General features: G+C 28.6%; 7 protein-coding genes across 7 annotated transcripts; 5 read left to right on the forward strand and 2 right to left on the reverse strand.

Moving 5' to 3' along the window:
- Positions 1-901: 901 nt before the first annotated feature.
- Positions 902-5,899, forward strand: LOC119679863 (E3 ubiquitin-protein ligase SH3RF1). Its single transcript, XM_038092443.1, has 7 exons — positions 902-1,435; positions 1,493-1,601; positions 1,860-2,287; positions 2,357-3,311; positions 3,384-4,086; positions 4,148-4,615; positions 5,588-5,899. The coding sequence occupies exons 1-7, from the start codon at positions 1,325-1,327 to the stop codon at positions 5,757-5,759; spliced, it is 2,946 nt and encodes a 981-aa protein (XP_037948371.1). The 5' UTR covers positions 902-1,324; the 3' UTR covers positions 5,760-5,899.
- A 4,244-nt stretch (positions 5,900-10,143) lies between these two features.
- LOC119681756 (cytochrome b-c1 complex subunit 10) lies at positions 10,144-10,726 on the reverse strand. Its single transcript, XM_038095028.1, has 3 exons — positions 10,643-10,726; positions 10,489-10,589; positions 10,144-10,335 (listed from the first exon to the last, which is right to left on the reverse strand). Exons 2-3 carry the CDS (start codon positions 10,533-10,535, stop codon positions 10,215-10,217), a joined length of 168 nt encoding a protein of 55 aa, XP_037950956.1. The 5' UTR covers positions 10,536-10,589; positions 10,643-10,726; the 3' UTR covers positions 10,144-10,214.
- Positions 10,727-12,548: 1,822 nt separating this feature from the next.
- Positions 12,549-13,506, reverse strand: LOC119679533 (40S ribosomal protein S15). Its single transcript, XM_038091936.1, has 4 exons — positions 13,400-13,506; positions 13,110-13,195; positions 12,819-13,041; positions 12,549-12,759 (listed from the first exon to the last, which is right to left on the reverse strand). The coding sequence occupies exons 1-4, from the start codon at positions 13,406-13,408 to the stop codon at positions 12,634-12,636; spliced, it is 444 nt and encodes a 147-aa protein (XP_037947864.1). The 5' UTR covers positions 13,409-13,506; the 3' UTR covers positions 12,549-12,633.
- A 1,452-nt stretch (positions 13,507-14,958) lies between these two features.
- Positions 14,959-15,684, forward strand: LOC119681557 (DNA-directed RNA polymerase II subunit RPB9). Its single transcript, XM_038094791.1, has 3 exons — positions 14,959-15,165; positions 15,218-15,346; positions 15,402-15,684. Exons 1-3 carry the CDS (start codon positions 15,095-15,097, stop codon positions 15,589-15,591), a joined length of 390 nt encoding a protein of 129 aa, XP_037950719.1. The 5' UTR covers positions 14,959-15,094; the 3' UTR covers positions 15,592-15,684.
- A 2,474-nt stretch (positions 15,685-18,158) lies between these two features.
- LOC119681300 (trypsin-like) lies at positions 18,159-18,994 on the forward strand. The gene has a single exon (XM_038094453.1). It carries the CDS (start codon positions 18,171-18,173, stop codon positions 18,924-18,926), a length of 756 nt encoding a protein of 251 aa, XP_037950381.1. The 5' UTR covers positions 18,159-18,170; the 3' UTR covers positions 18,927-18,994.
- Positions 18,995-21,323: 2,329 nt separating this feature from the next.
- Positions 21,324-21,644, forward strand: LOC119674288 (trypsin-like). Its single transcript, XM_038085419.1, has one exon. The coding sequence runs from the start codon at positions 21,324-21,326 to the stop codon at positions 21,642-21,644; it is 321 nt and encodes a 106-aa protein (XP_037941347.1).
- Positions 21,645-22,961: 1,317 nt separating this feature from the next.
- Positions 22,962-23,795, forward strand: LOC119680937 (trypsin-like). Its single transcript, XM_038093969.1, has one exon. It carries the CDS (start codon positions 23,009-23,011, stop codon positions 23,771-23,773), a length of 765 nt encoding a protein of 254 aa, XP_037949897.1. The 5' UTR covers positions 22,962-23,008; the 3' UTR covers positions 23,774-23,795.
- The last annotated feature ends 1,850 nt before the right edge of the window (positions 23,796-25,645 follow it).

Consider the following 25,645-nt stretch of genomic DNA (forward strand, 5'->3'; position numbering starts at 1 on the left):
TATTTATTTACATATTTGCAATTATTAGTAAATAATATGCTCATATGATTTTAACGGATGACTGGAATTTTGCAAAATATTTCCAGTTAACATTCACAATAGAGGGATTTTTAAATATGTCTGTACTGAAACTTAAGATGTAAAAATTTTGGCAAGTAAAACCTACCTTTAAGGATTTTAAGAGCATTGTTGTTACTTCACGTGCTTTCTTCCTCTGAAAGAAAAACTTATGGTTATCAACTCATTTAAGGTGAAAAATGTCGTATGCAACCCTTAGAAATAAATTTCCCACAAGGGAAATTACCAAAATTTCAAATATACGTCATATGTAAAACAGCTGAACTGTAACAGCTGCGCTGCAAACAACAGCTGAGCTATAAACAGTGGCACTGAGAAAGTAAGTATATATTAAAATCATTGTATTTATTAATTATATATGAAATTTGTATATAAAATGTATATAAATTATTTAATATATCAATTATATGTAAAATTTATTTATCTGATATATTAAGTAAAGTTTATAAAAGTTTTATCAGCTGTATAAATTATTATAAATGAGAAAGTGCCTAAATGAGATAGTGTGTGAAACAGTACTATTAGTAATAAAATAATCACAACTTTATATTATGTTTACATTACTAACAACCGAATCTCATTAGGATATTTTAATATGGATTTTATATACAAAATTCCACTAATTGTTAATAAACTTAGTATTAGGAACACTGCCCACTAACCATAAATTTAAAACAAATTAACCTGATTGTATATAACATTTTTGTTAAAAATTATAATTTTATTATTCTTTTCCATAAATCATGTATTCTCTCAATTAAAATTCAAAAAATTTCATTTGCATCTAAATGACATTCACAATAATTTGAATGTCAGAAAAAAATTATTATGAATACATATCGATTGTGAATTTGGCATTCCTTCAGTCATTTAAAGTCGAATGGAAAAAAGCAAGAAAATTCCACAACACTATTGCGCTAACATTAGAATATTAAGAAAATTTTTGTGAAAGTATTTATAATTGCTTAATCCTGAGAAGATAAATTGGATGTGTTGAGATATAAAAGTGTCTAAAATAAAATTTTATTATAAAATTGAGGCTATAATTCAGTGGAAATATAATTTCACAACGGAAGAGTAAATGTTGGTATTCTTAGATTTGGAATGTTGTATTATAAATGCTGGTAGCCTTGACCAGCGCTTATAATATGCAAATTTAACGGATCTAAAAACAAAAAACATTTAAGCAACTGTAAATTTTTATAAAATTCACACTTTATAAACTAATATAACAAATAAAAAAAAAATGGATGAACATACACTAAATGATTTGCTTGAATGTTCGGTTTGCTTGGAACGCTTGGATGATGCAAAGGTGCTTCCGTGCCAACACACCTTTTGCAGGAAGTGTCTCTTGGTTAGTTCCAACGTTATTTCACAATTAACAATTATTTTATATTATTTTGTTTTCTAGGTAATTATGGCTAATAAAAATGAACTGCGTTGTCCAGAATGCCGTATATTAGTGGATTTAAGAGTAGATGATTTGCCACCAAATGTGCTTTTGATGAGAATTTTAGAAGGTGCGTATAAATAATAAATGTTTTCCTTTTTTTTTGGTTATAAAGATTTATGTATGTGCGCTGCAAAAATTTAATCGTACAATAATAATAATTTCAAGAAAAAGCACTACACCCACATGCGCAAACATGTACACATGCAAAAGTGAGCTGTTTAATTGCACCTACATATGTTTTCATTTAAAATTAGTTATAACTTCTATATATTATTTTTAAGTTAAATTATTTGCATAACATTAACTAAAATATGCTTATTTGTAGGTATGAAAAATTCTGCAACAAAAATCCAACAGTCTGAAATGAGCTTATCTAACGGAGCTGGAGATAATGTTGCAAGTAAAGTGGATGAATCCATGAAAATTAATGTTGATATGCAGATTAGTTTGGGAACAGAACCGGTAATGAATTCTCAGCCACAACAGAATCAACACGCACATATGCAGCCACCAAAAGAAACCCAACGTTTATCACAAAACCATCGCTTTCGCCAACTGACTGAAATGATAAGCTCATTGACTGCTCCAACATTTCCACATGCTATTGCTTTGTATGACTTTGATTCGAAAGAACCAAACGATTTAAAATTCAAAAAAGGCGATATTATATTATTAAAGCGAGAAGTTGATAAAAATTGGTATGCTGGTCAACGTAATGACTGTGAAGGAACCTTTCCGAAAATATATGTAAAGGTACATAATACAGCAAATATAGTCAAAATATCTTTTTTATTAAATAATTCTTAAAAATAATATTTCTAGGTTCTTGTTCCATTACCACGTGCTGAATGTATTGCTTTATATGATTTTAAAATGGGTCCAAATGAAGAGGAAGGTTGTCTTAGTTTTAAGAAAAATACTGTGATACACGTTTTGCGACGTGTCGATGCAAATTGGGCAGAGGGACGTATTGGCTCTACTATAGGAATATTCCCAATTGCATTTGTTAATTTAAATTCTACAGCTAAGCAATTATTAGGACAATTAATTAAAAATGTAGAAGTTACACAAAGAAACAATGTAGCTATAACTTCAGCACAGCAACCACAAGTGCAACAAGCTGCACAAAACCTTGTCTGTACAGTTCCAAATTTACCTAATGGTAATAATGCAGCTCAAATTAATCCATGTGACTCAACATCATCGTCCAGTTCTTCTTCGCATAATAATAGCCCTAACTCTACTACATGCAGTTCATTGTCTAGCACAAATTCTATGCCCGGTAGTCCAAATCATTCGCTACCAAATACACCAGAACATTCAATGAACACCGTAAAATATAGAAACCCGAAAGAGAAGCGACATTCATTGAACGCTTTGCTAATTAATTCTGGTTTCGGTGCTACTACAAGCAGTTCAACAAATAATTTACAAATGAATCGCCACTCAGCTGAGATATTAAGTGCACCGAGTGAAATGAGTGAAGCAGCTGCTTCTGCAGTTTCTGCTTCAGTTGGTAATGGTTTGCATAGTTTGCGTATACAACGTTCATTTATTAATTTCGACCAAGACTTTTCTGTAAATGTCAACAAACCCGTTAAACAATCGATGTCAGCTCGTGAACAACAACAAACAGCTTCCGTTCCTGAAATTCTAGCACGCACAACTTTACTTAAAACAAGTTCACAACAATTTTTTCCAGCATCTTTGCCATGGGGACATCTGGCCTTGTATCCATATACACCACGTATGAGTGACGAATTAGAATTAAAGAAAGGTACATTATTCTCAATTATCATTAACATAATATATATAATTATTTATATATTTACCTACTATTTTCATATAGGTTGCATTTATATTGTAACTGAACGTTGTCCTGATGGTTGGGTTAAAGGTAAGAACTGGCTAGATCAGTCTGGAGTTTTTCCAGGCAACTATGTCACACCACTACGTAATCGTGATCAACAGCAATTAATGCATCAATATAAGTGTATGCCTTTGCATAATCACAGTGCTGAGGCCAGTAATAATATGGACATAGCACTAATGCAACATAATTCCTTATTAGTTAATGGTTTACCACAACAAGCTCCAGATTTGCCTCAACGTTCCTTATATTACATGGATGCAGAAACTGCAACAACATCTGCATCATCCTCATCAGCTGCATGGAATAAACCATTAACGCACAACACTTTTAACCCTTTCAATCATATGATTAGTTCACATCCGCATGCCGTAGATACTGGAGAAATAGAAGCGGCAAGGCAAAATGATCCTTGTAGTGCTAATGTCAATACAAGTGGTACAACCGCATCGATGTCAGCATTTAATTTAATGAAACGTTTTGCTAAAATGAATACACGCTCAAAATCTCCCAATACTGCGGCTAATCAAGAAGTGAATTCAACAAATAACCATCAACATCAGCAACAGCAAACTTCGCACCCAATTTATGCCACAAATGAACAACCGCCAAACTATGGTATGTCACTGCACAATCAAATTAATCCCAATGTACCAACACAAGTTCAGCATGTGCACGTTCGGTAAGTTTATTTTTTATAATTTAAAATGTTAATACAGATTTATAATATATTTTTAATTTAGTTCTGGGTCGTGCCCAAGTCAACTGCTACAAAATATTCCAGTTAATCTAACAGTGAATGAAAATTCGAAACATAATATGCAACAACAGCAGCATTATAATCAGCAGTTACTTGGACAAACCAGTTACGGCTCACAGCGCATTAAGGGCTGCAAAGAACGCACTCCATTGCCATGTGCTTTAGGTGATCGCTTTACTAAATATCCAACTCAAAATGGAAAGCACACTATTGGATCCATACAACAAATTCAAAATCAATTGCAACAAAAATATGCTCAAAAATGTGAAGCTGCAAATGCTATCAATCATCGTAAATCACAAAGCTTAGACGCAAATACTTTACCTATGCCAATGCAGGCTTTAAACATGTGTCTTCAAGCAACTGCAGCTCCATCTAAATCTAATAATATAATAGCACCATTGCTCGCTGCCTGCACTGCAAATCAGAACGTTCAAGATGCACCGGATAGGTGAGTGAAGTATTAAAAATTTTAAAATCATAAATATTATTTCTGAAAGCATTAAAAAGGATTTTGAAAATGTTTTCATTACTTTCTCTTATTGATATACACCCCCACAATGTGGCTCTAGCTAAGAGCTGGGCGAATTTTTTAAGCAAATATGTCTTTAGTTCTCTTACAGCAGACTCTTGCGCTGATGGGAATATCAACGAAATCGTGTATCGATAGTCGTACATATGTTTACGTTCTAATAAAGTATTTAACAGACTTAAGCTTGAAATCTCTAGATATGGAAGAAGCCTCCCTCGTGATGCGAGAACTGTCCGTGCCTAAAATATGTGTGCTGAAAAGTTAATAGTCTTGTGTAAATATGTCTATTCCCCAAGCTACAGTACTACTCTTGAAGTACACACCAATTTGAGCTTGATTGACTTACGGCTCCGTCAAGTTGAAGTGGCATTGCTCCTTCACTTTGACCCGTACTAGCTTCAATTAGCACCCCATATACATCCTTTCATCTTATACTATCTGTTCCCATGTATATGCTTTCTACACTTACTCTTATGCTTTCTAACCTTTGGGTCCCTTAAAGTTACGACAACAATCTTTAAATGAGATATATATATCGAAAGATTTTTTAAACTTAGAATCTCAGAGAACAACTTTCTCTAAAGAAGTACTTTAGTTTTGCTGAACGTGTTTGTTTAATAAATTCAGTTTGAAAGAAAAGATCTATATTAGGGTTTCTCAATTGCGGTCTGCGAATTATATTGGTCTTAAGATATCGTATTTTCGTATTTTACGTTATTATCTTTTAGGAAAATATTGGTATCGGTCCTTGAATAACACGTTAAAAATTTTTCCGGTCTGCAATATGTTTTGGGTCGACAGATTTCGGTCTATACGACATATGATATTTTAATTTATTTCCTAATACATATTTTAGAAAATGCTTACTAATATTTTCGTTTATATTAATAGATATCGTTGCGTTGTACCTTATCCGCCAAACAGCGATTTTGAGTTGGAATTACATGTTGGGGATATCATATATGTTCACCGTAAGCAAAAAACTGGTTGGTATAAAGGTTTAAATGCGCGCTCAAATAAAGTAGGTTTGTTCCCAGCTTCATTTGTGGAACCAGATATATAAAAAGGATTAAGATACTTTAATTAACAATTAATAAATTTCTTTTAAATTTTCATCTCTAATACAAAATCGCATCGAAATTTTGAAGTTTGTTAAATTTTTTAACATTAACATTAAGAATATCACAAAAAATTATATCGCTGGTCGATTTATTTTTTCTTAGAAATCTTCAAAAATTGTATCCACTTTGTTTCTATGAGATTTTGTTATAATTAATAAAAAAAATGCAGTAAAAAGTGTTGTACTAAGACTGAAAGGAAAATTTAACATATTGCATATAATCTATAATATGTATTTAAAATTTAGAAGATTTACACTTACCAGTAATTAATATTTTCTACAAATCTCATCACAAATTTAAAAACTTATAATTATAAATGGAACAAATTTTATTATTTTTAGAAAATTTTTTTCTAATTTTAATATATATATATATAATTATTTTCTTATACATTTAATTATAAAATCATTGCTTAATATAAATGTATATACATTTAATCTATTTTTTGGTTTATTATAGAACTTATATATTAAAAATAATTTTTTAAATTTTTAAATATGAATAATAATAATAATTATTTATTTTTTTTTATTTAACAAATAAAAATTAAATTATAAATAATAATTTAAAGCTAATTAAAAATTAGCACTTTATAATTATATTTCATTTAAATCAATGAAATAAAATTTCATTTGTTTCAATGATAAAAAAATCTTAAATTTTTATTTAAAGTTCTACAAATCAAATATAATAACTCATGTCTCCAGCTAGCTAATTCAAATAATATATAATATTGCTTAAAACTCTTTAACTTAAGCACAAACTGAAATTGAGTATTAAAGAGCATTTTTCTACTAATATGTAAAACTATATTAAAACTATTATATTATATAAAAATAAAAATCAAATATTAATATACTAATAGAATTATAAGAAAGTTAAGACAAACGAATATTATACTAATGACTGGATTTTGAATGTGAATATATGCTTAAGTTCGATTTAAAAAAAACTTATTTTAAAATAATTATTTAATTAAGTAGTTTTGTAGTTGGCACAGAATTTCCTTTATAAGTTTAAGATATTTCTTTTTTATACTGCCTTATATTTTGTATATATTTAAGTATTTTCTATACTGTATTTAACATTTATAATTCGATTATTGAAAAACGTTCAAATTTTTTAAAAAGAGATTGTTTACATTATAAATTAAAAATATTTTAAACTCGAATTTACTTAACCGTATGCATTTATTAAAAACAACATATCAAAATAGTTAACTGTAATCGCATTAAATAATATAATATTCATATTAATTTTCTTTTTGTTTGTATCAATTAATATTTATTTTAGAGACATAAGATATTTCTATGTCCTATGAAATTTTAAACGAATGAATCAATTATTTTACATTGTTTGATTTTTTATTTTTTTTATATTTTTTTTTTTGTATTTTTTTTTATAACTTTTGTTTTTATTATTTTTATTTACATGTTTTATTAAATTTTTTTGTATATTTTTTATTATTTTTTTTTTGTATATTTTTTATTATTTTTTTTTTGTATATTTTTTTATTTTTTTTTTGATATTTTATTTTTTTTTTTTGTATTTTTTTATTTTTTTTTTTTTGTATATTTTTTTATTTTTTTTTTTGTATATTTTTTATTTTTTTTTTATATTTTTTTATGTTATTTTTTGTATATTTTTTTATTTTTGTATATTTTTTATTTTTTTTGGTTATTTTTTAATTTTTTTTTTATTGTATATTTTTTTATTTTTTTTTGTATATTTTTTTATTTTTTTTGTAATATTTTTTATTTTTTTTTGTATATTTTTTTTATTTTTTTTTTTGTATATTTTTTTATTTTTTTTTGTATATTTTTTTATTTTTTTTTGTATATTTTTTTATTTTTTTTTTGTATATTTTTTTATTTTTTTTTTTATTATATTTTTTTTGTTAACATTTTTATATTTGCTTTATTACATATGTTTTTAATAAATATTTGAAAACTGATAATCTCGAATTTACTTAGGAGTTAAAAATCGGTTAAAATAATAGAAAATATATATTAATTTTTACCTATGCAATTCATTTTTATCATCATTTAATAAATATGTGTTTTCCATAAATTGTTCTTTGATTTAATTATTTTCTTAGAACTTTTTAAGCAATACTTTACTATTATTTTTTTTTTTATATTTTTTGAATATTATTATTTTTTAAATATATATTTTTGACTTTTTGTTTTTTATCTTTTTAATTTTTTAATATATTTCTGATATACATATTTTTATTATTTAATCTATTTTTTTATATTCTAATATAAATTTTTTAAATACATGTATATATGTATATTTATCTATATATATTTTTTATATTGTTATTTAAAGTTTTTAAATACATGTATATATATACATTTATCTATATATATATTTTTTTTAATATACATTGTTTTTTTAATTCATGTATTTTTTATAATTTTTTCATATTTTTTTAAAGTTTCTTGTTTAATTTTATATTCATATATATTATGTGTTTTATTTTTATAGTATTTCGTTTTGTTTTTGTGAATTCTAATTATTTTTTATATTGTTTATATCTTATATATGCACATTTTTATTATTTTTAATTCTTAATTGAACTTCTTTACATTTATTATTTGTATATTTTTAATATTGAAATATGGTGATTTTCATTTATTTTATTTTCTCTATATGTATTTATTTTTTCGGTCATGCTTTATTAGATTTTTGTTTTTAAATTACATTTATTGATATTTTTTTTTTGTTGTAAAAATTTTTTTTTTGTGTTATATACAATTTAATATAAAATATTTTTTAATATTTAATTCCTTCCTCATTATTTTTTTTGTTTATCTATTTATTACTTTTTTATTATATTTTATTTTTGTTACAATGATTTTATAGATTCTATTAGAAATTATTAGACCAAAATTAAAACAAATAATTCTATTATTTAATTAATTTTATTGAAGTACCTATTTTATATTTAATATCTATTGTAATTTTTTTATTTGAATGCCTCCACTTAACATAAGCTCAGCTTACATTCATATATGTGACATTTCTTTTAATATAGTTTGTATACATTATTAATTTTGAGTAATATTAAAAGTTTATTTAATTTGTTTTGTAACTATAAAGGAGTTTCTTACATGGCCTATTTTTACAAATCAGATTTAATTATAAGTCCTATTTACATATACTAGTAATTATAGCATAATTATACAATTTTCTTAATAAAATTATAATATAATACATATATAAATAAATTCTTTTATAATTGAAATTAAAAAAAATGTTTTTATTCAATAGTTTTTGGCTTTTTAATCCAAAAATGTCTACTGTTCGAAAATAGAAACTTCCAGATCCAGGAATTTAAATCAGCAGTAAAAACTTTATACCCTTTGAAAATGTTTCGGAATAGGAAATAAACTGAAAGGATGGGTATACATAACTTAAGAGCGATATTATCTGTATCTTTCGATCAAAGCTGTAAGTAAAAGGCATCAGGATGATCTATTTCTTTGAACTCTTGTTACAAAATGAACCAATTCATCTTCTTTGTGTTGCTGTTATTCTTGTTGCAACAAAACACGTTTCCATTAAAATCTCACCCATCAAGAATACACCCCCTAATCCTGTATTCTGTACCAAATGTTTTCTAATCAAGAGCAAGCACACTTCAAGTTTAAACGACAGTGTTCAATGGGTTGGATTAGGAAAGGTTATGTGGAGATGGGAAGGAGAAAGGTTGAAAGGTTGTGTTGTTCTTTTAGTATTTTACTTTAAAAATGCATTTATTATAAAACTTTAATCATAATGCGCTAATAGTTTTCAACATATGATTCTTAGAAGAATGGCTTAGTTATAAATACAAAAGAACGCAAAAAGTTTAAAAATGGAAGAGGTATTATTTTCTATAAATTTGGGAATTATTACATTAGGATAAAAAGCGGTATTGTTGACGAAGTTATGAGTGCCAAATGAGCAGCATTTTTATCAAAATATTTCTTCTGCATGGCGCAGTAATACTTCTTTTTAATAAATAGCAAACCAAAATCTAGTGAGAATCGCATTAAAATGATATAGCAGGTCTCTGGAATAATATCTATCTGGAATAACTTTAACTTATCTTAAAAGCGTTTACTTTACTTCTATGGTATCTTCATATTTTTGCTATTGTACTTTTTAACTAATTTCCATCTGAACATAGATTAACTGGTTGCAAGATAAACGAAGAGAAGTACGTCGAAAACTGAAGAGAGCTACGCATATATTCTTTTATTTGTTGTTGTACTAAGCACACTATCAATTTTGAAAAACTACAGAATATAAATATTTAAAAATGCAAACACATATGAATACTTAATTAATTCTGCTAATTTATTAGAACACAATTTTTATTTTTTAAAGTTCAGCGAAAATATATGGAGTTATTCGGACTTTTCAAATTTGGAACCATAGATTGGAACATATTGCAGAACTGTTTTCCAATCTGTATAGTACAACAGTCCTAAACCGGCAGCTCCTCCAAAGGTAGCAGCAGATCTGATGCTATAAATAAATTAGAAAATATTATTGTAAATAATTTAATCCTTAAAATATTGAGAAAATATTTAACCTTAGAGGTGTTATGCAATGTGATACTGAGTCGTATGGTGAACTCAATAAATAATATAAAAATTAGTATTACATGTATATACTTACAAGGCGGTTGCTATTTGAGCATGTTTTGGGCCAAACGGTAGAGTCATCCTTGATATTTTATTCGTTTCCAAAAAGTCCGCAACTCACTTTTAGAATAAAATCTGTAAAACTAAATAAATTATCATATGTCAAAATAAATTCACAATAAAACTACAAATTTCGTTCCCTATTTTAGTTATTGTGAATGGTTGCCATAATGAACAAGCATAAATGTCACAGCTACGTAAATGTTTAATTTGTACTAATATTTATATATATAGTAAAAAATAATTTTAACTTGAAATTTTAAAATAACGATGTATAAAGAAATGACAACATGTTAATTTTTAAATATTTCTTTTTTATATCTAGTATAATTTTCAGAACAAGTTCACGTTTGATTGACGAGTAGGAGAAATTTATATATATGTATTGGTAAATCTGAATTTAATTTTGTTGTCCACAATCGAACATTTTTAGAGCAATCTAAAATTTTTTTTTATTGTTTTAGTAGATATATACTACACAAATTCATTTATGGAATCAAATCACAGTTTATATGTTAAATCATATAAAACAGCTGTTAACTTCGGGGTGATGTTGCTACTCTGGCAAACTATCTAGAGTGTTATAAATTAATCTCGAGTGTTACACATTTCTCGGGATTTACCAACCAAAAATGAAAATTACACAAAAATACATTAAAAGAGTATCTCGATAGAAAAAATTAATCCAGATTTACCAATCGAAAACACTATTTATTTTATTTAATATCTTTTAAATAATTATTTTATTATTTAAAAAAAATTATTATGTTATGATATTAATTATGTATTATCATTTTTATTGTTAATTATTGTTATTGTTAATTTAACCAGATGTAATATAAATTATATTCTATATAATATTATATTGTATATATACCAATAAATTTTTTAGTTGTGTGTGAACCTTATATAAAGCCACCTTTTGTGATTCCAACTGTTTACTAGGATATTTTAAATATACATCATAGGATGGTGTTTCGAAATCTTTGAAGACTTGGTGCGCGTTTTTGGTAGACTTGTCGAAAGCTACGCATCCATATAGCAAGGATGACCTAATAATTAGAGATTTCTATTCAATTTTACTGACGTAAATTTTTTGCTTTAGAAGAGGAATTTAATTTGTTTAGAGTTATTACACATTATCTCTTTCCTTTTGATATTTTGAAGGAGATAAAATAAATTTAGAATAAAATTTAAATTTGTGTGTTTTATTTACAAAGTCTGCAGAAAGTCTGTAGATGTTGAAAAATAGATTGCATTGTGTGGTTATCTACATATTTGTTCAAAATGAATTAATAATAAAATTAACAATTAAAGAAATGCTTGATCTGGATATCCCTCCTATTTTTATTTAATATTCAACCAATTGAAATTCGGCATAATGTTGGACTGTTTAACAGAGCAAATCCTTTATTGACTAATTTTTTGATAGTGATTGGGACTATCGGTTTATATGGATTCAGAAATGATGGATTTACGCCCTGAAACCTTTTGTCTGTACAAATGACCAAAGGATGTGCACTGTTCTTCTTAAAAACCCGGAAAGGTCACGTCCCTTTGCTGAAACAACTTATCAAGATTGGCGACCAAATGCCACAACCATCGAAGTTTCTCCGAAAAGATAAGTCAAATAGAAGTATTGACCGCTGGTAAAACCTTAAGGTGATTATACTAACATTAATATATGCCATACCAAAATGATTAATCATTTAAAATAAATGTTATCTGAACCGTCACATAACACACATATGGGATATAAAATTCTTTAACTACAATTTGATTCTAAACATTAAATGTTGGTTTCAATGCTCACATCCTTTATTAGCTAACAAATTGTAGAAACCTTTTTCGGAAGAAAGATTATATGATTAAGGATGATCTTAATTTTTGCAATGATGAGGAACCACATGTTTGGAATGAACTTATCCTTGTATTATTTTTTAAATTGTTTTTATGTTACATTTTGTTCGTATTTTATTTATCTCACACTATGCACAGCACTCTCAAATAATCACAAATAAATATTCCACAAATTATTATTTTAAACTTGAGTGCGTCAAGTTCGAAATTTATTATTGTAATAAAAATCCATAAAAGTTTGACAAAATTTGTTTGTTTTTTACTTGAGTGGAATAAATCTGGAGCTGTGGGTAGCACCAATACCGGGTCTACCGTGCTTAACGGGTTTGTATGATAGCGCGAATTCACCCAAATAGTGACCAATCATTTCAGGTTTGATTTCAACCTAAAAATAATATTATAATTATAATCTACATAAGCGAAAAAAAAACAAATTAAATTTACCTGTCCAAAATCTTTGCCATTGTAAACACCAATGATGGATCCGGTCATCTCTGGTACGATGATCATATTTCTCAAATGTGTTTTGACAATTTCTGGCTTTTCATTTGGTGGTGCTTCTTTCTTGGCTTTACGCAATTTCTTGATAAGTGCCATTGGTTTGCGTTTAAGACCACGGGAGAAACGCCTGCGTGCGCGACTGTGCATCAGTTCAACCAATTGATTGCTGTAATATAATATATAATAAACAATCAAATAAATAATTTACTATTTGATAAATAGTTTTGTACATACGTTGGCATATCTAATAATTGATCCAAGTCAACACCGCGATAGGTGAACTTTTTGAAGGTACGCTTCTTCTTAAGAGTTTCTTCAACCTATAATAACAATAGAGATAAATTGTTTGTATTAGTTTGCACATCTCATTTTGTCATTATTCTGCCGTGTTAGCGCAAAACTTTTTATAGGAAACTTTCGGCTTCCTACAACACATAATAAATTCTTCGTCACTTTTCTGTATAAATTTTGCACTATTTTTGGCCGATGTTCTATATTTTTAAAGATTTATTTATTGAAATTACCTCAGCCATCTTGACGTTTCTATGTTACAAATCGGAAAGAAAAAAATAAAGACATGGCGCTGCCATCATATAAATTTTTTGACATTTCGACTGCAACATATAAAGTACTGTACGTATGGAAAGTTCACAAATTATTTTTCTCTTCATATGTATGGTACTAATATATTATAAAATTTAATATTTTTATTTATCAATTTATCTAATTTATTTATTCGAATTACATATTGTACAAAGCTATAGCTCACTCAAAGCAGCCGCTGAGCTTTTATGAGAATATTATTGACATCGTAAAGGCTTTAAAGTGTGTAATTAGCACGAGTTATAGTATGTTCCACTAATTTTGTTAGATCGGTTTATATACATACTTAAGGTCGCTATCTTTCGTGCTTTTATTCTTAGTTAAGAATAAATCCAAGAAACTTTGACCAAAAATCGCCAAAATTTTAAATATTTGTCATATATATTATATGTAAAATAAATATAAATGATTTAAATTATCAATTATATCTGTTTAATTGTTTTGTGTGATATATTATTAAGTAAAGTTCATTTATTTTAAATGGATACAATACAAAAAGTCAATGAAAAAAATATGTACGCACTAGTATTTAATAAGGTTCTTTGTTTTCATAAATTATATGTGTAAAGATATTTAAAAAATTGATTTGTGATTTAATTAAATTTAGAAGAAAGTAATTATATTTGTTGTTATTTAACAATTATTAATTTTTTCCGATGCGTTACACATTGTTTTCTGTACGCAATATTGATTTATTATGTATTAAATTGACCGCGTCGTTAGTGAAGTGATCATATTAAAGGAGCACTAACTGTCAAACAAGTAAGTATGGTAAGTAACTAAGGTACGCTCTTGATAGAATTTTCTAAAAGATTGGAGTTATTTTCTTTACCACTAAATATATCACTATATCTTAATACATTCCGTAACTTAATCTAAGTATCCTTTAGGCTTAGATTAGACATATTGATTTGAAACATTTTCAAAATAAATGTGAATATAAGATATTATGCCATAAATTATCAAGCATTATTAAAAGTGAAATTAGTATTGACAATAAGCATAAAAAAATTGAATGCAAAGTTAAAAATTTCAAAAATTCATAATAAAATAAATAAACATAATTCATTGTTAATATTTTACATAATTTATTGGTCCATAAATCGGTTTTAAACAGGTTTAATAACTAATTGTTTTAATGGCTAAATATATTTAATAATAATTCTGTTTTTTAACGGGCCTGACCAATTAACCCGTTAGTCATCATAAGGGTACTATTAAGATAATTAGGATATCATATAGGAACCTAATGATGACTATAGAATATAGTTGAAATATCAGTTTAAATAAATTTCTTTAAAAAACAATTTTTTAAAGTGTGTCTATTCAATTGCTGACCTATTAGCCCGTTAATAAACAGGTTTGTAAATAAATAGTGAGATAATTGACATTATTTAAACTCAAAAAACTTATTTTTGATGAAGCCACTAAAAGTCAAATTAGATAGACAGTCATGGTTTATGTCAAACATGTAGTTGTATTGTTTCAATGTGTGTATGTGTTTGACACGTGATGTCAAAACAAATGTCCAGAAATTCATTTTGGCGTCTAGCTCACAATATATTTTTTAAAACCTAATTTTATTGCCATTTTATACAAAACGTTAAGGACTAATTATGGCTAATGTTTTTGATAATGGTGGAGCAGAAGGTCCTGGATTTGTTGGTATACGTTTTTGTCAAGAATGGTAACAAGAATGGTATAATCAATTAATTTAGCATATAATAATTTCACCTTAGCAATAATATGTTATATCCGAAGGAGGATAAGGATAATAAGATTCTTTTGTATGCTTGTCGAAACTGCGATTATAAACAAGAAGCTGATTCTAACTGCATATATGTAAACAAAATTATGCACGAAATTGAGTAAGTTTTTCTTTTATACGTTGCGCCATTATATTACAGCTTAAGATTTTTAAAGTGAGCTGACACATATTGTTCCGGATGTTATATCTGATCCTACATTGCCGCGAACTGAAGAGCATGCTTGTCCGAAGTGTTCGCATCGAGAAGCTGTTTTCTTTCAAGCGCAAACAAGGCGTGCTGAAGAGGAAATGAGATTATATTATGTTTGCACTAATCAAAATTGTACACACAGGTGGACTGAATAAATGTAAATAGCTTAGTGTACACATAGTGTACAAATAAATTATAATGTAAACTGGAACACAGATCTATAATATTAAAAATAAACTTAAAACAGTGTATAAAGATTTGGGTGTATTCGTTCAATCTTCCAATATCCAGATATCTTCGTCGTAAGTTTGATTTTTTTGTATATTTTTGTTTTAATTAACCATAAATCGTGATTAAAATATCTCGGAATGACCACAATACCATTACCACTTTAGTGGTAATTAGCGCTTGTTATTATATACAGTATTCAATGTTTATGTGATTTTGCATTTAAGTACTCTGATTTTCGTTTGTTATTGTTTCGTTTCTTTGGATTTCATTAATTGTGTCCATATAAATAACTCTTTTCTGTATTTTTGGTTTCTTGTCATGACAGCTCTATCATTGAAATACACGAGAAGAGTTTCAGTGACTTAATTTATTTTTTGATCTAGTAATAACTCTAAAATTATAGTGTACCATTAGGTTGTATATTATTTACAAGTTTTGATACGGAATGGATCAGATGTGCTATCATAAATAATGTGTTTTAGCTTTTAGTTTTGTTAGAGATAAAATAATTACAGATAGATAAATTTTTTGTTATAGCTTAAATTTACCAAAGTATTTTGTAGCATAATAAAGCGATTTTATTAAATTCTTGTTCGAAGTCATTGAAAAGGTTATGTATGTCTATGTTTACTTTATCATAGTACTTCAGTCATTGTCCCCATCATTGAATACAGTGTATTCTAAAGATATCACTAGATATAATATTAATATTTTTTAATACAAAAGATAGAATTCTGCTTATGAAATAATTTAGAAAAAATTATGTGTCTAAATTTTGTATGTAAAAATCTATTTAAGTAGAAACATTTTCTGTAGGATCTTTGATATAATATTATTTTTTTTTTGTCATCGATATATATTATATATATATTGTATATATATTGTATATACTTTTTTATATATATTTTTATATATGCGTAGATATATGCTTATATAGTATTATATATAATTTTAAATATGCATATATATGCAGTTTTTTCAAGTCCACAAGTAAATATTAGAGAATTATGTAGTAAGAACGAACCATACGCTAATAAATTTATCTTTTAAAATAATAATATTTAAAATATTTTGAACTTTCCACTGTTTTGAATATATAACAATGCTTATAAATTATAATTAATTTGGCAATATATGCTATTAGCTTCAAATCAGTAGTTTACACATGCTAAGACATCTATAAGAGGTGTTATTATAACTTTAATGGTAATAGAAAATAGCATTATAATATGGTAACTATGCTGTCCAAGATTAAAAGTAGGACGTTTATTACACAATATACCTATTTCTTTCTATTTTTCACTGCTGTAGTCATTGCTGCTACTACTGATTGGAAAAATTGTCTTCGAAGACATTATTTTCGAGACAGTCCTTTATAGTGCATCCGCATGATTAAGAAAATTTAAAAACAATTGTCTAAAACATGAATGTAAATAAAGTCTCTTCAATCGAATATATAAATCTGAATTGATTGGATCTGATTCGTCTGTAGGCATGCGTCCATGTTTTTAAGACGTCTTCGATGTCAAATCGATCCGTTTTCAACTACAATATTGAGATATTTTTTGTTTATTTATTAATGTTTAGTTTACGATTAATAAATAAACTAAAGGGTAACGTTTAATTTCAAGACCTTTAGGCTTTTTATTGTAAAGAATTTATACTATTGTGCCACGTCTTAAACGTATTGTCAATATAAAAGTCAAGTAAAACATTAGTATTTGATTGATATCATTTTATATATGGTTAGTTTAAGTTGGTTTCAAGTGGCAGCATTAAGCTTACTTGAGTCAAAATAATGGCTGGTTGAGATATTACGGATGAGATACTACTAACATTTGGTTGGTTCCTCTTAAGTTGAAGCAAGTGACTGGTATAAATTTTGCTCTCACTAAATTGATCAAGATTTGACAAAAATCTTCATCTACCCAGGCTGTGCAATCGTTACAGTCATTTCTGAGAACAGTGTGTCTGGTTTGACAAGTTCGTTTATATATAGTATTGACTGATATTTTACTCATGACCTAAGAAGAGAAGCTTAAAATACTGATAGAGTAGATTTTTAGGCATATATAGCTTTTATTTTTATGTTTTTATCTCGTTGAAATATATTCTAAACGTTAAGCTTAAGCTTAAAATTATAACTCAAGATAGTTAAAATATTTAATTTATATATTATAAACTAATAATAATAAGTACCGTTCTTGCCAATTAATAGCTCAATATTTTTGACCAACCCACTTTCTTTTTGTTATCTATTAATATTTATTATAGATCCGCTATTTATTAATTTAATCAATTTAAACTATTTTATCTTAAGTGAAGATTATAAATATATTAAAAAAATATGGAAGAACAAAGCAATAAAAAAAAATTCGCAACTGTCCAATTATCAACGTGATAAAAAATATATAAAAATCCAAAAAAATGTAGATAGTCTCCTCATTTGAGTACTATAAAAGCATTCCTTTTTCACAATGAAGACGTCAGTAACGTTTTTAAAATGTTTCGTTTTGTTGCTTTATTTGCGCTGGTGAGCTGTGCTTACGCAGGTGTTCTACCCGATGGTCGTATCGTTGGTGGTGTTGATACTACCATTGAAAAATATCCCTATCAAGTCTCCATCCAATCATCTAAAGGTAGCCATTTCTGTGGTGGTTCCATTGTTAAGGAGGACATTATAGTTACAGCTGCACACTGCATGGTTTCACAAACAGCTGCCAAAACTCAGGTTCGTGTCGGTTCCACAAGATATGATGAAGGTGGTGAAGTTATTGATGTAGAAGATATCAAAGTTCATCCAGGTTACAATTCCAAAACTATGATTAATGATGTCGCCATTATGAAATTGAAACGTGGTGTCAAAGAATCATCTACCGTCCGTTATGTCAAATTAGCTACAGATACACCAAAGACCGGAACACGAGCTGTTGTAACAGGCTGGGGTGTTACATGCTATTTAACTTGCGTTAGTACACCAAAAATTTTGAAAGAAGTTGAAGTTGATATTGTTGATAAAAAGGATTGCGAAAGCAAGGAGTACAAGTACGGTTCTGAAATTAAAGACACTATGGTATGTGCATATGAGGTTAAAAAAGATGCCTGCCAAGGTGATTCCGGTGGTCCATTAGTTGCTGACGATGAATTGGTTGGTATTGTCTCATGGGGCTATGGTTGTGCACGCGAGGGCTATCCTGGTGTCTACGCTGATGTACCTTCTCTACATGCTTGGATAGAGGATGCTATTAAATCTATCTAAATATTCAAGTAATTTTCGAAAACAATTTGTGCATATTTTGAAATATACCAAATGCGATATTAATTTGATTTTTATTGTTTTGTAGTAAGTAACTAATATTGTCATCATAGTTTGCTTTATTTGGTAAAGTCTGTAAGATGTAGTATTTTATGCCTGCTGAAATGAAAACCAATATCTTTCTTTTAGTTTTAATGAACAAAATATGTATGTTAGCATGTAAATGACATAGACATCATTTTATGTTGTATAGTAAATTCTAGAAGTTCTTAGAGTCCTTGACGCAGTATTTCTCTCCAGACACCTCTGCTGCGTGCGCACTTTCTCCAGTCTGATAAATTAAGTCCGCTTAGTGCTCTCTCAACTTGATCACTCCACCATAGATACGGTCTACTTCTACGTCATTTTCTTCCAACTACCGTTTCAAATATCTTTTTCTCATACATTCTTACGACATGACCAAGCTAGCCAAGCTGCTGGAAGTGGCACGTTATGAATGATATCAATGACGTGTTAAAGCTCATATAGCTCGTGGTTCATTCAGATGCGGTATTCGTGGCCAACTCGTAGAGGGCCAAAGATCTTAAGAAGAAGTTTTCTCAAATGCATTTAATTTACAATCAATAACTTTCTTTTTATTTCAATGAACAAAGCTTTTGTTCTACAGATATAAAGGGACAAATATTTCAAATCCAAATAAACTCAGTATTCATAAAAGCTATATATACCTACAATACCCAATTATCATCATTCGGATAATCAAATTAGCAGCTAAAATTAAAGAGTTGTAGTAGCAAAACTAAAATTATTTTGTTATACATATATAGTTATTTCAAGTCACAAATCGTTCCCAACTTTTATAGATATCATAAGTCTAAAACCCATCGTTATTATAATTTACCTTTAGTTAGTTAGTAGGTTCCAAATGTTTTTTAATTTAAGAGTCTGACCTTTAAGTTTACTCTGACCGTTATACCGTTGGGTGGTGAAAGTATTAGAATTCAAAATTATTTTCTATGATTGGTTATTCATTGTCGTTAACATCTTATGGATTGCAAAAGTCTCGTAACTTAATTCTTTACTACAAAAAAATTCGCGAATGGACTTGTAAAAGTTTTCAAATTCTTTCTAAACTATTTAATTTAAATATATTTTAATTATATACTTACGAGGGCAGCCTTTTTAAGTCTTACGCTTAACAATGAAGTCACAGTGGTTAGTCAGTAAAAATGGTTTTATCGTTTTTTAAAGTATTCTCCATGATGACCAATACATTTTTCCAGAGTTTTGCCACTTTGAAGTTGGTATCCGCAAAACCAAGATTTTGAATGTGTCAACGGCGTAGAAAAATGTTTGCTACGCATTTTTTTTAATGTTTCAGAACAAGAAAAAGTTATGAAGTGCCAAGTCGGGACTGTAAGGCGGTTGGCCCATCCATTCGATGTATTGAGTGTTCAAAATTTTTTTTGCTAGAGGTAGTAGAGTTCACATTATCGTTATTCATGGAAGAGAATGATCTTCGTTTAACGGCTGGTTTTCCTCAACTCTTCGACGATTTCCGGCAAAGAAATAGTTTTGTACCACTCAGAATTGAGTGTTCTACGTTATTCAAGTGGTACAGTTGCGACATGACCGGTTTGTAAAAAAAAACGTGCGACCATTTGTTTGAATCTGTTTCATTCGCGAACAATCATTGTCGGGTTCTGCTTATTTTGGAAAACACAAACAATGGATTGCTATTTTGTAGATCCATGATTCGTCGTAGGGTTATAAAGATGTAGATTAAGTACCTAGATTGCGCCAAACCTAATTGATAGTTGTCAGATTTAATTGATTTGCGTATAGAATAAAATTATAAAAAGCAAAAATGATTACATGTTTTATTAGTGATATTTCAATTAATTATAATATTCTACTGGCAGTTTGAATCTTCTATTAGGATATTTTTATTATAGGTTTATGTTCAGCACACAAAATGGTAAATAAAAAGAATTCAACTGTTCAATTGCTAGATCGATAAAAAATATAAAGAAATCCATTAAAACGTAGAGACTATCTACGCTCATTTAAATACTACTAAAGCACTCCCTTCTCACAATAAGAAGTCTCGCAAGAAGTCGGTAACGTTTTAAAAGGTTTTGGTGAGCTGTGCTTATGCAAGTGCTGTACCCGACGATCGTATCGTTGGTGTTGTTAATAACACCATTGAAAAATATCCTTATCAAGTTTTCATACAATTATCATCATCAGGGGATCATTTCTGTGGTGGGTCTATTATCAGTGACACTTATATAGTAACAGTTGTTTACTCACTCACAAAGAATCTCATGTATCCAAGTCCGTGTCGGCTCAAAAAGATTTAATAAAGATGGTATAGTTATTGCGGTTGCTCAAATCAAAATGCATCCAGGGTATAATTCTAAAATTATAGTAAATGACGTTGTAGTTGTAAGATTAAAAAAAACTGTCAAAGAATTATCTACTGACCGTTATATCGAACTAGCTGAGAAAACACCAAAGATCGGAACAAAAGCTGTTGTAACAAGTTGGGGTGTTGAATATTATTTGAGTTGTATAATTACATCTAAAATTTTGCCAAAAATTGAAGTTGATATTGTTGATAAAAAGGATTATAGTATAAAGTATAAGTACGGGTCTGAAATTAAAGACACTATGGTGTGTGCATATGAGGTTACAAAGGATGTCTGCCAAGGGGATTAGGGCAGCTCGTTGGTTGCTGAAGATAAATTAGTTGGCTTTGTCTCATGGCGTTTTGGTTGTGCATGCGAGGGCTATCCTGGTGTCTATGTTGATGTACCATCTCTACGTGATTCAATTATGGACGATGCTAAAATGAATGTAGTGAGTCCTTTTTAGCTGGTTTATCTATAGTAAAGATAGTGTAATCCGAGTTCAAAGTTCAACAAGTAAATTTTTGATATGGGGGCATCGTTCTTCTATCGAAATAAGGTTGACTTTTTTTATTTCTTTTAAATTCTACGTTTTACTTGTAAACAGTCGCACTTTTCAAAATATGTATTATTATGTCTTTCTGTTGTGTGTTTATTTTCATTAAATTTTTAGTCCATATTAAAAAGTAATATAGCGTTTACGTTTAAGTATGATTTTATATAAACTAAGTTAACAGGTTTATTTAGTTTAGATACCAGTGTACAAAATCAGATATATTTTGAATATCAGATCTTGCTACTTGAAAGATCTTTTTCAGTTTCTGTAGATTATATCCAAATTTGTTGACGGAATTAATTAACAGTGGTTGAAGTATTTAAACGAATCGCAACACTCTCTAGAAAATGTTTGAAGATCATGCATACGTTCAGTATGCGGTATGAGCGGCCTCTCTTTTCTGTCCATCAATCTAAAGTTCTATCTGTGTATTCTAATACATATTATGTCTAGTCTAGAACATTTGTCTTTAACCTGTTGCAGGAAATGTTGAAATATTATGTAGGTGTTAACAAAGCGTAGCGAACGGTGAGAAAAACTATTATATTAAAATATCATTTTTAGTTTGACGGCTTTAACAGGGACACATAGCTTGCCTTGGATATAGCTGCAGTAGTAGGAGTTAAATCTTATTCGTTGGTGTACAATCTACATTAGATTACTTTTATCTAGAAAGCCTTTGTTTTATTTGTGAATGAAAGTTAAGTTTCTGTTTTGATAAAAAAATACTTTTAAATAGTTTTTGTCACGAAATATCAGTATCAATGATAAATTCCATATTGAGTATTTTTGCCCGTGGTACTTCATTTCTTTGCTTTGTTGTGTATTATTTAAAACAATTAATTTATTGCCTTTTTAGATTAATTTAAAATAAAAAACCGATAGATAGCAAAACTTTGATTTTGATGAAACGAACGCAAGCCTATATAATCTATTTCATATCTTCAACGTTTACGTTCTTTCATATCACCAATCAAATTAATGGCATGCTTATAGCCAATTGAAAGATAACACCAATAAATCACAACATTGATCAGTTTAATTCAGCTATAAAAGCCAAAATACGACTTTATAACTATTTCAGTATTTCGTTACGTCTTATTTGATTGGGAAATACTATGTTTCGTTTCGTTACACTCTTTGCTTTAATAAGCTGTGCATTCGCAAGCACCTTGCCGGAAGAATTTGATGGACGTATTGTAAATGGCGAGGACGCAACAATAGAGGAATTTCCATATCAAGTGTCTCTACAAAAGACTTCGGGTGGACATTTCTGTGGCGGTTCAATTATAAATGAGGACACTGTAGTCACAGCTGCACATTGCATGACAAGTCAGGTTATTTCAAATCTTAAAATACGTTTGGGTTCAACTCTCTACAACGAAGGTGGTGAATATGTTTCGGTAAGGGCATTCGAATATCATCCAGGATATAATTCTAAAACTAAGGAAAATGATATTGCCGTCATTAAATTGGCCACACCTGTACGAGAGTCAGCAAAAATTCGTTATATTGCGCTAGCTGAAACAACACCAGCAACTGGTACTGCTGCGGTTGTGACTGGTTGGGGCGTTAAATGCTTCCTCTGGTGCATTTCTTCTCCTACGACTTTGCAAGCAGTTAAAGTTGGCATTGTTAGTGAAAAGGATTGTGCTTCGAAAGAATATAATTATGGTTCATCGATTTTGCCAACAATGGTTTGTGCTTACGATGATGATAAGGACGCTTGTCAAGGCGATTCAGGTGGTCCATTGGTTGCAGATGGTGTATTGGTTGGTGTTGTGTCATGGGGTAATGGTTGCGCTAAAAGTGGTTATCCTGGTGTTTACAGTGATGTGCCATCTTTACGTGCTTGGGTCGAAGCAACCGCAAAAACTTTGTAAAGAATAAATTAAATTTAAAGTATAAAAAGAATGCTTTTTAATTGGTAATATGAATATATTTTAAATATGGTTTTTTAGATATTTTTTTGCAATTTTGAAATAAGCGAAAAATATTTAAAATTAATATTGCAATCATATGATATTAACATATTATTTAATAGTACATAATTATAAATTTTCTAAGCGTATATGTGACACCTTGACATGAGCCAACATTGAACCAGAGTACTGTGCTTACCTATATTCATAACAATTTGCTGTATTATGGAAGTTAAATGTATTTTCTGATGGTCTGGATATGTGAGTCAGTAATTTAGGTTAGGTTATATTGGCGATCCTTGGATCTACTTAGAACTATTGGTCCATTATGCTACTGTAAAAAAACTTGGAAATTTGAAAACTACCTTAAACCTTTGGCAAAGCCTAAATAATATCTAACAGAATGTCTTGGGTCTTATTAAGATTTTGAAAAACGTAAGTTCTTTAGGTAGTCAATGTTGTTGTTGTTGTTAGAGTACGGTTGTGTAGTAACTTTGGGGAGTGGTAAACGGAACTTGGTCGTCGAAATTGATGAGTGGCTTCGTGACGTAGATCCAGTCGATCTTGGAACCAAAAAAGGATAAAGTAGATGTGCGTTATTATCGTCCTTCTCACAACTGCGATAGAAATAATTGGATGGGACATCTTCTAGCATGGTTTTTTAAACGACTGTGAGCTGTCAAGAAATCTTATCACAAGACTAATTTATTTAAAAGATTGCTAGAATAATTTATATACGGCCAATTCCTATACAGATTTCTGTATTTTGTTGAATCTTCCCACTTTGTATTAAATTATTCAATCAATTGTTGAGCTTTCTATATTAACAACGAATTGCATGATATCAGCTATATGCGTAGATCTTTCAGATATATTGAATAATTACCTGAAGCCAGATTACCAGCTCGTCTGCTTTACAGTTGCCAAAATTATCTCTATGACAGCGAACTTTAAGCCTAAGTAACATCGTCATCTCATTCAGTTGTGTGTAGCAGTCAAAAACCTTTCTGGATGTAAGCTGTCCTGAACTCCAGGACTTTAAAGCGTCTGTTAGTATGACTGTCTGTTAGTATGTATAATGTGAGTCAGTAAATTTGTGAACCGTTCGAGATATATAATATTTAGTTATAAGGTTTAAATCTTGATGTTGATATTTTGCTTTACAAGTGATCAAGTTAGATCGATTTATGGTAATATCCAGTAAAACTTGAAACAAAATATGTTGAATAACTTGGACAAATATGAGTTATACTTTAGCACGAAAAGGTTCATAATAAACTACATACTTAAATTCATTTCTTATTCATTTTATTAAATTCGCTTGATACTTACAACAAAATTATTAGTATATTTATATATAAAACTATAAGCTCAAGTTTGGTCTCTTTTTGTGGATCCTACAAAATATTTGTTAGTTTTATCTGTTTAGGCTCATAAAAAGTCCCAGGGCAATTTTGAAACTCAGCTGGTAAACTTAGAGGTTAGGTCGATTATTATTAGAAGAACGTCATATAGATCGACAAGTAGATAAACAGGTAGAGAGACAGCCAAATAGACATATACACTCAGACAGACATCGTTAGTTTTGTTGGTATTGTGATCAATAATATATGTTGTATGAGTTAAATATATTTGTGTTATACTTTGCATTATTCTCTGCATTACAAACACGAAGATCAACTTAATATACTTCATCCGCACTATGGGTATCAGGGGCAGGTTTTTTTGTATAATAACCCAATATTATTTAATAGGTTAGTAGTATACTTTTGGGATTATTTTATTTTTGCCTTTCCGTGAGTTTTTGAAGAGTATACTTTAAATTAAATCAAG

Source organism: Teleopsis dalmanni, chromosome 2, assembly GCF_002237135.1.
Source record: "Teleopsis dalmanni isolate 2A chromosome 2, ASM223713v2, whole genome shotgun sequence".
NCBI lineage: Eukaryota > Metazoa > Arthropoda > Insecta > Diptera > Diopsidae > Teleopsis > Teleopsis dalmanni.